This window comes from Podarcis tiliguerta (assembly GCF_965153285.1).
Source record: "Podarcis tiliguerta genome assembly, chromosome: 11".
In the NCBI taxonomy this organism is placed as follows: domain Eukaryota; kingdom Metazoa; phylum Chordata; class Lepidosauria; order Squamata; family Lacertidae; genus Podarcis; species Podarcis tiliguerta.
The window spans coordinates 60032899-60049036 of NC_139544.1; the positions used below are offsets into that span (position 1 = coordinate 60032899).

The window sequence follows — 16138 nt, forward strand, 5'->3', positions numbered from 1 at the left end:
CTCCTCCTGGGGCTGGAAAGGGGTTAGTATAACCTCGGGTTTGCTAGTAAAACTGAATTACTGTGCCATGAAACGATGCATGTCTTAAAAGTGTGTCGTGAACACGAAATTTGGAATGCTCTGATCTAGCCATAGCTGTCAATGTTTCCCTTTTTTTAAGGGAAATTCCCTTATTCTGAATAGGATTCCTCACAAGAAAAGGGAAAAGTTGACAGCTATGAATCTAGCTGCTTCAACAGACAATTGAAGACCAGGAGACTCAGCCACAGAATGGAGCTTTGGTTGGAACATCAGAGCTGCCCAGAGTGGCTGGGGAAACCCAGCCAGTTGGGCGGGGTATAAATATTTATTATTATTATTATTATTATTGGAGAACAAGAAGGGGAAACCTATGTATACCTTTGCCCTGCTGTTGTGACTTTTGTATCACTGTCTATTTTATTGTGTTTAAAAATATATTGTAAGCTACCTTGAGCACTTCGGTTAGTAGACAAGGTATAAATAAACACTCCTTAATTAATTAATTAATTAATTAGCAAGCAGCTCCACACAGGAGCTTCTGCATAGGCCAGCAAGTGCGCAAGGTGAACAATACAGAACTGGCCTGCTTACTCTGCAAAGTGGACGGTGTGTTACAGGAATGAGAAGAAAACAACAGTCATGCTAAGCTGCTGGTAAGAACTCAGCAGAGGTTGGATGGCCACTTGTCATGGATGCTTTAGTTGAAATTTCTGCATTGCAGGGGGTTGGACTAGATGACCCTCGAGGTCCTTGCCAACTCTGTGATTCTATAATTCAGACTACAGTGGTACCCCGCAAGACAAATGCCTTTCAAGACGGAAAACCCGCTAGACGAAAGAGTTTTCCGTTTTTCAATGCGCTTCGCAGGACGAATTTCCCTATTGGCTTGCTTCGCAAGACGAAAATGTCTTGCGAGTCTTGAGGATTTTTTTCCGCTCCCCAACCCCTTTTTCTAAGCCGCTAAACCGCTAATAGCCTTTTAGCAGCTAATCCGCTAATCCCTTAAGCCTTTAATAGCCGCTAATAGCCGCTAAACCGCTAATAGCGCTAAGCCGCTAATAGGGTTGCTTCGCAAGACGAAAAAAACGCTAGACGAAGAGACTCGCGGAACGAATTAATTTAGTCTTGCGAGGCACCACTGTATACAGACTTCCGATTTGACACAGCAAGGCAAGCAGGTTATTTTCTTAAACACCACTGGTGACATGAGAGGATTATTTGGTTATCTGTATGGAAATGAGGCAGGTAGACTGTTATACAGGCTGCCAAAATATTACAGGGCCAAATTCAAGGTGCTTAAGATGACTTATAAAGCCCAGTGACAACTTGGGACCGGGATACCTCAAGAAGTGTTGTTTCCTGTTCATTTGTATCTTCTGGGAAGGCTCTGTTGCTGAAATTTGCTATGCAGCAACACAGGGGAAGAGCCTTTTTGGTGGTGGTGCCCCAACTGTACAGTTGCCTCCCTTCTGAGTAACAGCTGACACCAACACATAGCAGTTTTCATTAGCGCCTGACTGATTAGTGGATTTGAGTCCATTTTGTTATTCTGGCATGGTTTGATCTTTCTTGCCTGATATTTATAATGTGTTGTTTCAGTTTTAATGTCCCCTACCCTGGGACTGCCCTTTGGCAATATAGGGCAAGATAAAAGGAAAAGCAACAAATAAATCAAGTGAAGAACCAAGGTGTAAAATAACTCCTGCTGATCAAAGCATTAGTCTAAGAAATCAGAGTATGGCAGTCAATCTACAATGCACAGTTCAAAACAGAAAAAAATGAGTATGCCTACTAGGAATTACACCAGTACTGGTTAATAGTAATGGGGGGAAAGAACCTTTCCATCTTTTCCAAAGAGAGAAGAAAATTATGGCAAGCATTAAAAGACTGGAGGTGAAAGAAACTAAAGCTTAACTCCCTCATTACGGTGAAGAGGTCTTTTTAATTATATCCATTAAAATATGATTAGGTTTAAAAATAAAAGGAAAACCAAGTATAAGAGAGTGTTACGCTCATTTTACTTTTCAGAATTAATGTTGCTGCAACTTTCTATTTTTCTTCCAAGAAATGGAAGGTAGAATTATCAAGTTGGCCCCGGGGGGGGGGGAGGGGGTGGACGGGACTCACAGCATCCAAGACTTAAAAAGAATCTTGTTCTCAAATGAGTTAATGTATGTATACAGAGGAGATTTAAAAAAAAATGTGTTCCTTAAAAAACAAGAGGGAAAGCATATATATTTATTTAAATGAGGATTAAAAAAAATAATCCCTTAACATCTCTTCAAAAAATAACCCAGTTTGAAATAAATTTAACACCAACATAAATGCTAATGATTACACCTAAGATCTTTCACAACTGAACCACAACCATTTTGGAACCTCTGCCCAGTTCTGACATAACAAACCATGGTTTGCCATTTCGTGAACAAGCGGCTGACTTGCATGCATTCCCGCAACCCTTCTTCACACACTAAGGGACAAAATCAGAAGCTTGCAGGACCAGGTTTGATATCCTGTAAATGAACTACAGTATGCACAATACATGTTTTGCCACAGTTGGTTTTCAGAGTTCACTACTGGACAAAATATGGTTTCTTGCAAATGAAAGCATCTGACAAGGGCATCATCTCAAGGACAAACAGAGAAGGATTGAAGTGGGTCAACTCTTAGTGGTTGCTCCCTGTGGTTCATTCTGCTGGAGATAAAAAGATAAGATATGCCAAACTCCGCTAGGCCTTAAGTCCAACAAGGCTAGATCTCAGTCTGTGATAGCTATCAGCCAATTATCCCCAAAAATACTCAGATAGAGGACAATGAAAATACAATCCCCCCATTGTTCCCAGCATGACTTGATTCTCATCATGACTATTAGGTGACCAACAGACATATTACTGTTTTGTCCAACTGTTTCGCTTAGCAATTTTTATCATAAGCCACTTTGTGAGGGAATGCTCAAAAACGCAGGGGTAGAAAGTAATTATAATCTCCTCTCCCATAACTTCACCCAGTTCATTCTCAGTACCCAAATATCACATTCTGCCCACAAGCTATACAGGAGGGAACACAAACAAATATGCAAACACATGCAAACCTTGTTTTCCTTGTTTTCCATTCTTACGTTAATAGGAGAGCAGTGATCACAGACTCGTGGGAAGAACAAGAACCTCATAATGACTCAAAGGAGGTTAAAGCTTTTCAACAAGAAACGCATTCTCTAGCTCTGGTTACAACCAAAGCTAACAAAACATCCCCATTGTAGGATGATGCTATATAAAATGACAAATCTGGATAACAATACATGTTATCCCCAACTGACTCCAGCTTCAAGGCCTCAGGGAACTGGTGCATGTTGAGCTTAAACTAGGAAAATGATGAATATAACTGAATATAACATAACTGAAGTAGGCAGTGGGATTGGCAGAGCAGAGGGAGCTAGAGAAGCATGTGCAAGGCTTATTAGCACTGCTTCCGGACACTAGACAGCCAACATACAGCCCACCTTATTTAATCCTTAAATCAATTCCAGCAGCACATGTTCCAGCCTTTTACCATAGCTTAGATGGCAGAAAGCAGAGACTATCTAGAGTGCGGGTGGGACACGGGTGGCGCTGTGGGTAAAACCTCAGCGCCTAGGACTTGCCGATCACATGGTCGGCGGTTCGAATCCCCGCGGCGGGGTGCGCTCCCATCGTTCGGTCCCAGCGCCTGCCAACCTAGCAGTTCGAAAGCACCCCCGGGTGCAAGTAGATAAATAGGGACTGCTTACCAGCGGGAAGGTAAACGGCGTTCTGTGTGCTGCGCTGGCTTGCCAGATGCAGCTTGTCACGCTGGCCACATGACCCGGAAGTGTCTGTGGACAGCGCTGGCCCCCGGCCTCTTGAGTGAGATGGGCGCGCAACCCTAGAGTCTGGCAAGACTGGCCCGTATGGGCAGGGGTACCTTTACCTTTATCTAGAGTGCACCTGCAAAGCCAGTACTAGACAGCTGGATTATTAAAGGGGCAGTGCAAGTAACAGCCACACAAACAGCAGCAACAAGGCTTTTGCTGTTGCCCCCAATTTGTGTCCAGGAGTGAACCAAAGACAGGTTTGGCTGAAGTGGATGGCCATAGGAAACGACCCTCCTGCCGTCTTGTAAGCTGATGTACAGTGTTGTAACTGATGTCTCTATCCCTGATAGAGAGCTAGGTCACAAGAATGCATAAAAGTTCACTCCTCCTCAGGAAGCTAGGTTGCAACAATGGCAATGAGATAATTAATAAGCAAAAGGGCACCAGGAGCAGGTTTTGAAATCCTGACGTCTCTGCTTTAAGATTCTTGTGCCAGGTTCCTTCAACCAACTGGGAATCCCGTAGAACTGAAAATACAAACTAGAAAGAGCAATGGCACTTCCAAAATGAGTCAGGCAACCTCAAGTCAGATCAGCTGCACACTCACAGGTGTGCACACTCACAGTTTCAGGAGCACTCCAGCAGGTGCCAAGAGAACGAACTTGTGACGTATCTTTCTAATTAATTCTAATTATTTAGAACACTTATTTTAGAAAGTTAGAATATTGCTTTTATATGTGCTTAGAATTGTGAGTGTATGCTGCTGCACTTTGTTGTTAAAACTATCTTTATAATAAATTCCTTATGTTTTATATTATTTCCATGTGGACCCACCTTTGTCGTTTGAGAGGGTTCAGATACACACATTAAGGACAGCACTCTGTGTGACTCCCACTAAAGATCCTTTTGGAAGGAGTGTGCTCTCAGGACCACATGGGTGCTGGTTTCACACAAAGCCTCCAAACACACATGCCTATCAGGCCCCATGTTAGTATGTCACAGTCCAAAGCAAGAACTTGTAGGTGCTTGAGGGGGGACAGCAAAGTGAGATAGGGCACAATTTTTCAGGACATCCATGACACGACGAGGAAAACTTTTGGAGGAAACGCTTTGAAGACCTTCCTTACAACAGCAGCAGTCTCTTGCAACAAAGGCAGACAACTGCTCCATGCCTTTCTTGATCATACCTGTGCAGAAAGGAGTGATAATACAGTGGTACCTTGGGTTACAGACGCTTCGGGTTACAGACGCTTCAGGTTACAGACTCTGCTAACCCAGAAATAGAACTTTGCTTCAGGATGAGAACAGAAATTGCAGAGTGGCAGAATGAGGCCCCATTAGGTAAAGTGGTACCTCAGGTCAAGAACAGTTTCATGTTAAGAATGGACCTCCAGAAGGAATAAAGTTCTTAACCCGAGGTACCACTGTATGCTTTTAATAAACATGAACGCTTAAATTTCATAACAGTAATTGGAAAGAGAGTCTCATCCTAAACCTGATGCATTATCAGACAGTTTATCCTCACCTTGCAAGCTCCTTAATTAAGTTTGCTATGCGCCTCTTGTCTTCAGGACATAAATCCTTTAGAGAAGCACTCTTCATTCCTCCTTTGTCAGGGACCTGAAAATTAAAATCAGCATTTTAAAAAGCAATCATTAACATGGAAGAAGTGTTTCTGAATCTACAATAAAAGTATTTCAAGCACCAGAGGCTGCATATTCAGCCCCAGATGAATTAAGAACTGAAGAGAACACAAGTTTTTAAACAATAAAAAATCAACCAGTAGGATAATTTCCCAAATTGTGTGCTGGAGGATTCGCCATTAAATTGTGCTTCTAAAGATAAGCTCCAGCTGGAGGGAAAAGTTCGAAAGGGGGTGGGGGAAGGAGAGTGCAGCCAATTTACCCATTCTGTAATCCTTATTAATGATTTTATTTATTAATTGGTTGACAATGCAGTTGTTTCAGGAGAAAAAGATTGCTCTGCCCAAGGTGCTATTGAGAAAAGTGTACAAAAGTCAACCCATGAATATATCATATAACTATCAATACAATATGATGTGTGAATGTTAAAGGCAACCTTGTTAAACACAAGTCATAATAATAGGAGGGAAATTGTTTATCATTTCAATAAGTACTATTCAAGATTTAAAATGCTTGAATTTGTTTCCTCTGTGGTTATTTCAGAATTCGGCATTTAGTTCAACCCCACTTTGCTACTGTGCTGGGACCAAAGGAAACTGAAAACCTCAGGTTACTGCAGCAATGAAAATGTCACTGCCAGTGCTTTGGTCATCCTCCCTTACTGTAAGAACTGGCTAACTTTGCACTCCTTGTCCGCCAGAGGGCATTTCATGCTACATAAATGCTCAGCTCCCTTCAGCTCTCTGCATGCATGTAACAGCTAAGTCTTGAATTTCCACAGCTAATACAATGTGCCCCTTCAGAGAGCTGAGTTGGGAGTCTTCCATTATATTCTCAATTTCAGTCGTGTAATAGCACCTTTCTTCAGCACCTTTCTCCAAAGTGAATAACACAGCAGCAGAACAAAAATACTGAGAATGAACTAGAAATTACTGGACTACGCAGAGATGAAATCCAAGAGTAATTAATGACTAATGCTTGAACAAAGTGGTGGTTTAGAGGTTCAGGAAGGATCTTTGCAGAGAAGGTCCCAATGTACAACCTGCCACACCTTGCACAATCACACCAGTTTCTACCGCTACTGCTAACCTGCTGGAGCAAACTCAGCGGAGCTTAAGTTTTAAAAATAGTTTCAACACAAACACATGCATACACAATACAGACATGCATATAAGCATGGGTATTCCTCAGATCCCAGCCCTTGTCTAGGCATTTGTGTCTCTGCTTTGTGCAAGAGTTAAAAACAACCACCCATTTTTCTGGTGACGTGACAACAACTCAACCCTCTAATAACTCCTATAGTGTGATCCTACAGCACAGGGCCCCAGCCCCATAGCTGTACTCTTGCCAGGACAAGGGGAGCTCAACAAGGTTGCAGCAGCAGTAGTTCTCCTTCATCCTGCTGCATCCACTTTGTATGCAAAGGGGAGAAGGGTACTTCTTCTGTCAGCCTTACAAATAAGTCAAAAAGTTACTAGCCTGCAATATTTGTTTTGCCCCCTTCTCCAAAGTCAGCATGGAAACACAATAAAAAGTGCCTTCTTCCGTGATGGATGGTGGAGGAGAGACACTCTGATAGTCCACTGTGTTTTTTGTGCTGACTCTGGATGAGATAAGACTACTCTTCCTTTACAGTTAGCCAAGAAATCAAGTGAGCTGGCTGCTCAGTCACCTGCATGAAAATCCTGGTTGCCTGTGGCTACTAGGCAAGTCAGCAAATACAAGGCAGTCTTCAGTGATTTTAGAACTGATCCCTTTCATCTTTTGAGTCTTCAAACCCATGAAAGTCTCCATCCCCTTAGGTGCCACTTTAAATTGGCCAAAGGCTAACAACACAATGCTTTTTCCCCCTCTGAAGAGCTTGCCATTTCTTGCCAACAGAGGCCTGTAGCACAGATCACAAAGAATGAACAAAGGGTGTGTATCTCTTCTATGTGATGCCTCTTCAAGAGCATGACTGGGAGTTGTGGCTAGACTTTACCAAGAAAACATGCCCTTCTGGGTCCAGCTACTCCTTTCAAAGAAGTCTTCAAAAGCTAATAAAATTATTATTTTAAGCCCTCTTTGAAATGGATAGAAGCGATCAACCTGTATCGAGTGATGTTTCTCACAACCCCAGGCATTAAAAGAGCTTCATTCAAACCTTTTGATTTGTGTTTAATTTAAACAAGCTTTTCACTCAAAGCACTTCAAGTTAACAGCTGCAGGTTACATCTGTGAAAACTTTCTCCGCACTTCTCAAAAAAGGATGACTAGTTCCAAAGGCACGGGCTCACTCCCTACATGTGCAGGTACCCTGAGTCAAGTAATTTCTGCAACACGTATCCTTGGTGGACACTATGCATAGGCCTTTTAAAGGAGCAGCTTTTTCAAAATCATGAAAAACATGAAGGAAAGCCTGGTTTGCAGGACTGTCCCAAAACACACTGGGGAACACTGCACTCCCAACGATATTCACTAATTCACCAGCATGAAATATATGACTGGCAGATTATCTGCCTAGGTATCAAGAGGAAGTCATAATTTTTTTAAAAAAATGCACATTGAGAGAACACATTTAAGTCTTAACAAGCCGTTGGGAAAGGGAGGGCACTCCCTGAAAGCCGGTGGCAGCAACCGAACAGCTAAGCAGGGGCGAAATGATGGAGATATAGCATGGAATAAGGAGATCGTCTGAAGAGAGAATCAGTAACACAACCGGCGCACAGATCCAGGGGAGAACCAAATCCCATCTCAGCCACAAATTCAGCTGGCAACCTTCAAAACCCACGTCTCAAACCCCACTCCATTCACAATATAGGGACTAATACATACAGGGTTGTTGTAAAGTTTGCAATATTACACGCACAGCTCTGCATTGTATGTTGTTGTGTAAGTGATGTGAGTGTAAGTGATGCATTACTCCAATATAGGAGCAGCACACAGACCAGAAGGTTGGTTAAGCCAAGCCAGAAATGGCTGGCAGCTCTTTAAGCCATGGAGAGAACTTTGCTAAAGGACGTACAGAGCAGAATGAGAGGCATGGCATTGCCATGAGTGAGAGGAGGGGAGGAGGGCATAAGGCTGAGGCTACTAACTGCTTGTTTATGCAATCTCAACCATGCCAGTAGGTCATTCTGCACTGACCAAAGCTAGGTTAGCACAGTCTGCTTCTCTATGTTCTGGCGTTTGCTGGTACTTTGTGCAGAGAACAGCACAGTAAACAGCTTGGCTTCCTCTTCACCTTGACATTTGAGGTGGAATCAGGCAGCTGAAGCAGCATCGCAAAACAAGAAGGATTTACCAAGCCACCAAGATCCACAGGATTCAGGCAGAAATGCCCCTTCTTTCGCTTCTGAGGTTATGCAATAAACTCTCAGAAAGAATCCCGCACGAGAACGGAGAAGATACAGGCAAAAAACAATTCACCACAGTTCCTGCACTTACTCTCCAGGAAGGTCTGCCTGGTGACAACATTAACAACCTTGCAGCACCAGGCTAGTGAGGAGGGGATTCCGTGGATGCCACAAGAACCACAACTGGTGACCCCAGATGTACCTCCTTCTCCTAGGAACTGGATGAAATGGGATTGTAATGCTTACTGCTGTTTCTGTATTTATTTTTGGAGGAACATTGTTGAACGCAGCAGGTAGAGCATGAGACACTTAACCTCATGGTTGTGAGATGGAGCCTCACATTGGGCAAGAGACTCCAGAATTGCAGGGGGTTAGATTAGATGCTAATCTAATACGGCAAGGCTGTATACTGTCTCCCTGCTTATTTAACTTATATGCAGAATTCATCATGCGAAAGGCTGGGCTGGATGAATCCCAAGCCGGAATTAAGATCGCCAGAAGAAATACCAACAACCTCAGATGTGCAGATGACACAACCTTGATGGGAGAAAGTGAGGAGGATTTAAAGAACCTTTTAATGAGGGTGAAAGAGGAGAGCACAAAATATGGTCTCAAGCTCAACATCAAAAAAACGAAGATCATGGCCACTGGGCCCATCACCTCCTGGCAAATAGAAGGGGAAGAAATGGATGCAGTGAGAGATTTAACTTTCTTGGGCTCCATGATCACTGCAGATGGTGACAGCAGTCACGAAATTAAAAGACGACTGCTCCTTGGGAGAAAGGCAATGGCAAACTTAGACAGCATCTTAAAAAGCAGAGACATCACCTTGCCAACAAAGGTCCGTATAGTTAAAGCCATGGTTTTCCCAGTAGTGATGTATGGAAGTGAGAGCCGAACCATAAAGAAGGCTGATCGCCAAAGAATTGATGCTTTTGAATTATGGTGCTGGAGGAGACTCTTGAGAGTCCCATGGACTGCAAGAAGATCAAACCTCTCCATTCAGAAGGAAATCAGCCCTGAGTGCTCACTGGAAGGGAAGATCGTGAAGCTGAGGCTCCAATACTTTGGCCAACTCATGAGAAGAGAAGACTCCCTGGAAAAGACCCTGATGTTGAGAAAGATGGAGGGCACAAGGAGAAGGGGACGACAGAGGACGAGATGGTTGGAGAGTGTTCTCGAAGCTACAAACATGAGTCTGACCAAACTGCGGGAGGTAGTGGAAGACAGGAGTGCCTGGCGTGCTTTGGTCCAGAGGGTCACGAAGAGTCGGACACGACTAAACGACTAAACAACAACAAACAAGATTAGATGACTCTTGTGGTGCCTTCCAACTCTATAATCCTATGAGTCTATGCACCTGAAAGTCTTTTAATCATCTGCAGTTTTCTAAATACACAGAAATGTTTTTTTCTATTAGGCAACAGACACACGGAAGGAAGGAAGGAAGGACGGACGGACTGGGATTGACCCCTACAGCACCTCCAGCCTAGATGCTTAGACCTTTTATCTCTTTGGGTTGTTTTATTTAAAATGTATTTTTTTATTAAAGATTTCTTGGTTTACAAAAGTATGTGCAATATCTCCTTTTTAAGTTACATTTTCTACAGATCAGCTTCATTTGTTGAGACATTTGTGTTACATTAGGAAGGGGGGAAGAGGTGGAGGGGCCATAGCGGGTGGGGGTCGGGTGGCAGTCTTTCTGTTTTACTTAATGTATGTGTGGGGTTTTGTGTCAGCCTCATTTGTGCAGGTTCTCATTGCTATTTGCTTGTGTTCCTTTGGTGGTGAGTAAAGTTGGGGTTGGCCTAGGGCATGGGTAGGCAAACTAAGGCCCGGGGGCCAGATCTAGCCCAATCGCCTTCTAAATCTGGCCCACAGACGGTCCAGCAATCACCGTGTTTTTACATGAGTAGAATGCGCCCTTTTATTTAAAATGCATCTCTGGGTTATTTGTGGGGCATAGGAATGCGTTCATTTTTTCCCTTCAAAATATAGTCTGGCCCCCCACAAGGTCTGAGGGACAGTGGACCGGCCCCCTGCTGAAAAAGTTTGCTGACCCCTGGCCTAGGGTGTTGTTGCTTGTTTGTGATTGGCTGTGGTGAACTTTGTTTTCATGTGTGAGTGGGGTGCGTAGATGTTTTTGAATCAGGTTACCAATATTGATTCGTATGCTGTTGGTGGATTCTCGTCGTTATCTTGTTGGGCTGTGATATGATAAAGGGGAGCCATACCGGGGTAAAGGCATCTTCTTCTATTTGTCCCTTAGAGAGACATGTTACAGATAAAATACCTGCTACACACCCTCAACCCTTGGGTGGGATAGGGTGGGGGGGGGGAAACAGTAAAAATAAATTGAAATATCAGTTCTTTTCTGAAATAGTGCTGTACTTTTCGTTTGTACCCCCCAATCAAATCACATCTTGATTTATGACTCAGCTACACCAGCCCAGCTGGGCAGCAATTGGGCAACAGTTCCTCTTTGGAAACAAGGGCTTTCACACTTTCCAATTTGCCCTGTAAGACAGATCAGCCTCAGGGAAAAGAAGAACTAGATGACTAATTGGTTTAGTTGCTCCAGGTTTTTAAACTCATATATACTATGTTATTATAATCATCATCATTGGAGGGGGTGAGCTAACATGTAATATTCTCTTTCTGTGATCCCTGCTTTGTTGTTTTATAACCCACTATTGCTTCTTTAGACAGAGGCCCATTAGTCATAGCTATAAATTCAATAAAGGCAGCGTAAGGATGCACATTTACAGCAGCTCCTATACAACTGAAGTTTACGTCTTCCACTTTAGTGACATTGTAATGTATTCGAAAGGAGTACTGCTCACACTGCAGGCATAAACTGCTGCTGTCTGAAGGGACGATCTTTAACTCTCCGCCTCAATCTCTCACACAGCCATGGTTCTGCCCACGAGGAGAAGGCAGTTCTGCTCTTTGCAAAAACATTCTACTAGAGGGATGGTGACTTGCTGGGTAGAGTACATGGCTGGCTATGTTATAAATCCAGCACTGCTACTTGTTTCTTTTTGTTTTCCAATATATTTCTTATTAGCAAAACACACACACACACGTGTGTGTGTGTGTGTGTTGCAAGCAATTTTTTATTCTGAAAGTGTTGCCCAGAGAAAAAGGTTTGAGAACCACTGCCCAAGACAGCCACAGCTGGTGGAAGATAGCAGCCTTGGTGAACCAATGTCTGGCCCAATAAAGGGAAGCTTCTCAACAGAGAATGTGGATGCTGATCACTGAAGAAGCTTGTCTTTGCCCCAAAGAGAAGAGAGACTTGCTGGGAGGAGGCAGCAAATCTCCAAAAAGAAGCACTGGGACACCTTGCCAGCCAATCTACCACCACCCCACCACCCCCCCGGTTGCCTTCCAGCCCCAAATAAGAGGAGCAGGAGGTCATGCCTCTTTTTGACAAATCCCTTGCAGCTGCCTGCTCATGCTGAAAGGCAGCTCATCTGTCACAACACTATACACAGCTGCAAGAACAGGCAATGACGGGAGGTGTATCCAGAGTTTTGACTCCCTAAAAGAAGCTTTTAATCCTTAGGCACTGTGACAGGAACTGGTCCTACTTGCTCCATTCTGGCCCCAGGCTTGCAAGCGTTAATCTAGCCACAGTTACAAATGCTGAAGTAAAATTTCAGATGCCTGGACAAGGAAGATTTTTCAAGGCCTGCACAATTACTTTATCCTGGCACCTTGAATGCCACAATGATTGCACAAAAAAAGAAGAGAGGAAAGGCTTCTAAGCCAGATACAAACAGCCACTTTTCAGCTGTGTGAGAATAAGAAGAGAGCAAGGGAAGCAGAAAAAGTCTGCATCAAAAGTCTGCATCCAATTGGACTGCCATCGCTGCCACCATCCGAGACCACGTTTACACTATATCTCATTTGTTTCAGTATTTTAACATTGTAAACCGCCCTGGATGCCTTGGTAGAAAGGCAGAATATAAATGTCATAAATAAATAAAACATTAAGTAAACTTCACATTGTCATCCTCCACAGGTTTACTCTGTCCTGCTGAGTTGAATGGACTTCCAGGTTACCTCTGCCACAGATTGCAGCCTCAAGAGTTCTGGTTTCATTTGCTCTTCTCTGTACTAACCTGCTGCCCAGGCGCTTGGCCTGCGCTTTTCCAGGCATCCATTGGGGCAGGAGCAGCAGCTGCAGGCACCTTTGCCTTCACTTCCGCTTTCTGATCTTTCAGCAGGTGTCTTGCTCTAAAATTCCTCTCTGTGGAAATTCCTAGAGATTGAAAAGGCAAGATCAGGAAAACTTCCAACTTGTTCTTACAAAGCACCTCCCACACTGAAGCTTCCCACAAAAAAAGAGGAAATGAAAACAGCACCCTCCCCCACCCCACCACAAAACAGCTTAAGCAGCAGCCCAGCCCAAGGAAAAACTCTTTATGAACAAAAACAAACCAGCCCAGACTTGAGAAGGCCCAAGGATAACCCTGCCCAACACCAAGAACCCTGCACCTTGGACTTCCTCTTGCCGTCAGGAAACAGGGGCCGAATGCTTGGTTCAAAGACTCCTGCATGGTTACACCACAGACCAAAGATTAATAGTCTTTTTATAGACCCCAGTTATCATATCAGCTGCCTGACTATTCTCAACATTTTTATAAGAATAAGCTCAATTATTCTGTATACCAAACAGATGTTTAATGGGTTTGGAGGTACTTAATAAAGTTTTATAATTCCATGAGCAACTAGCTTATCCTTCTCCCTACCATTTATTTTACAATTATGAAGTTGACAATCACAACACAGAACCAAAGACCAGGGAGAGGAGTAGAGAGGAGGACAAGACTAATGTTTGCTGCCTTGTTCCTATACTCTTCACAAGGCAATTGGAGAAAGTTCCCTTACTTCTGTCATTTGGGGCTCGAACATCCTATAGTATGTAAACGTAAAGGTAAAGGGACCCCTGACCATTAGGTCCAGTCGCGGCCGACTCTGGGGTTGCAGCGCTCATCTCACTTTATTGGCCGAGGGAGCCGGCGTACAGCTTCCGGGTCATGTGGCCAGCATGACTAAGCCACTTCTGGCGAACCAGAGCAGCGCACGGAAATGCCGTTTACCTTCCCGCCAGAGCGGTACCTATTTATCTACTTGCACTTTGATGTGCTTTCAAACTGCTAGGTGGGCAGGAGCAGGGACCGAGCAACGGGAGCTCACCACTTTGCGGGGATTCAAACCGCCGACCTTCTGATCGGCAAGTCCTAGCTTCTGTGGTTTAACCCACAGCGCCACCCGCATCCCCCTATAGTATGTAATTCACTAGATAGCAATGTGGGGTGGCTGCTTTGGCATAGCCAAGCTTCCCTCTGGCTTTGAAGGGCCCAGCCAGCACCCAAGAAGTGGGTGGGTGGCAGCAATCAGCACAATACAAAGAGACTGCAAGCTGATCAACCAGGGCTGATCTACTGAATCATCTGCCTGCAGAAGAGAACTTCTTGGATATGAAACATGGAGAAAATTAAGGCATAGAAAATTCATCTACCTTCAAGAGACATATGTTTCTTGACACGGCACTAACTTCAACTTCTAAGGGTCAATACAGAAAACACATTTTCACACAAACAGGAATTGTCTCTGGGGCAGACAAAAATATGTTTCATCAGAGCAGAGAGCATGTTGGAGTTGCTGTCAGCTGGGTTAAGCTGTTGAAATTATCCAGGGAATTTTTTTCTTTTCTTTTTCAGTAAAAACAGTCAGAATATAAAAGCAGGTCAAAGCAGGCTAAACAAAACTCTGCCTCACCTTCTCTGATACCTCTAAGTAAGGAAGGGCCAATTGGGAGTTGGCTAGGCAGGCAAATGAAACTCAGAGCCAGCTCTAATTCATCAGGAAGTCAGTGCATACAATGAAATTATTCAGTTTGATCTATATACTCCCAGGGTAGGGCCAGAAGGAACATGATGCCATGACCTATCGGAAGCTGAGCAGGTCTAGGTCTGGTTAGTGCTGGTTAGAGACTGCCTGAGAACCACAGGTGCATGCATGCTACCTTGGGCTCCATGATGGAAGAGAAGGTCAATTGCAAGTAAATAAACATGTAAATATGAGCAGCTAGAGATCAAATGTTGCTAAATGGCAGCTTTGAGCCATTTCTCTAACTCTAGGAGGAGCACCTAAAGGCTGGCTGCCAACCTGTGAAAATGAGATGATGGTGCCTAAAAGCACGCCATGATTTTTCCAGCCCCCCTAAAGGATCTGAAACAGTTGTATCCCTAAGTTATCATTTGAACTCTTTTACTTCTAGCCCTCTCCCCAAAGTTACAAACAGAACCCCAATCTTATTTTATAACCCGTTGCTCCAAAGTTGCCGAGATAAGAGTGCATGTGCCATATGCACAGAGTGAATCCGAATCAGGTCCTGGCCCAATTCACTACCCAACAAGTCAAGCTAAATGTGGCAACCATTCAAAGATCATACCTGGGACATAGACAGGTGGCTGCTCTTCGTCAGAAACTGAATGCAATTTCATTCAAGGAAAGAAAGGGCAAAAGGTTTGTTCCATTCTACATTTTACACTCTGAAAATATTATACAGTGGTACCTTGGTTTACAACCATAAGCCATTCCAGAGGTCCGTTAGTAAACCCAAACAGGTTGTAACCCAAGGCACGCTTTCGCCAATGGGGCCTCCAAAAAAACCTTGTGTGTAATCCAAAAAAAAAAGTTCGCAAACCGGGACACACACTTCCAGGTTTGACGTGTTTCTATTCCAAAACGTACACAAACCAGACTGTTTGGAAACCAAGGTACCACTGTAGTCTGAAAAATCTTCTGCATCAAAATAGATTAAGTTCAGAAGCAGCGGACAACTGACCAGGAGACTACCAAAGCAGACATTTCTGTAAATCCACTTTGTTATTACTCTTAAAGAGACCTCATTTAAAAGGTTGTCTTTTATTAAAGACTAGCTCAATCAGAGAGATAATGAGCCACATTTATTTGTATTAGCCTTGATTATAAAAGCAACTCCTGGAGGCTATACATTCAATGCATGCTCCTCAGACTCTGATTATGGACACAGAGAAACTGAGCTTTACACTCACACATTTTTTAAAAAGCTATCTGGGGCTCTTATAAGCAGGTACTGGTATTTGATGATCAGGAGAGAAATCTGGGTAAACTGCACCCTAGTCAAGACCATAATCTGGAACCCTTCCCTGTTGTATCATCCAGATTGCCATCAGACTGCATATCTTTAGCAGTCACCCATGGTGGATTCAATTAAGTTAATAACAGCCCATTGCCAACTATTGGCAGCATGT

The 16138-nt window shown here is 43.6% G+C and overlaps 1 protein-coding gene across 6 annotated transcripts in view; it reads right to left on the minus strand.

Annotated features, from left to right (window-relative positions):
• KIAA1328 overlaps positions 1–16138 on the minus strand; it is a 228162-nt gene that overhangs the window by 180101 nt on the left and 31923 nt on the right. For 2 of the 6 annotated variants that reach the window (XM_083402908.1, XM_083402909.1), the window contains exons 2-3: positions 12956–13095; positions 5376–5470 (exon numbers count right to left, since the gene is read on the minus strand). In XM_083402908.1, coding sequence (XP_083259034.1) covers positions 5376–5470; positions 12956–13095 — 235 coding nt within the window. Of the gene's footprint in view, positions 1–5375; positions 5471–12955; positions 13096–15294; positions 15331–16138 lie in introns of those variants that run through there. The other 4 variants (XM_083402910.1, XM_083402911.1, XM_083402907.1 and 1 more) reach the window with 3 other exon arrangements.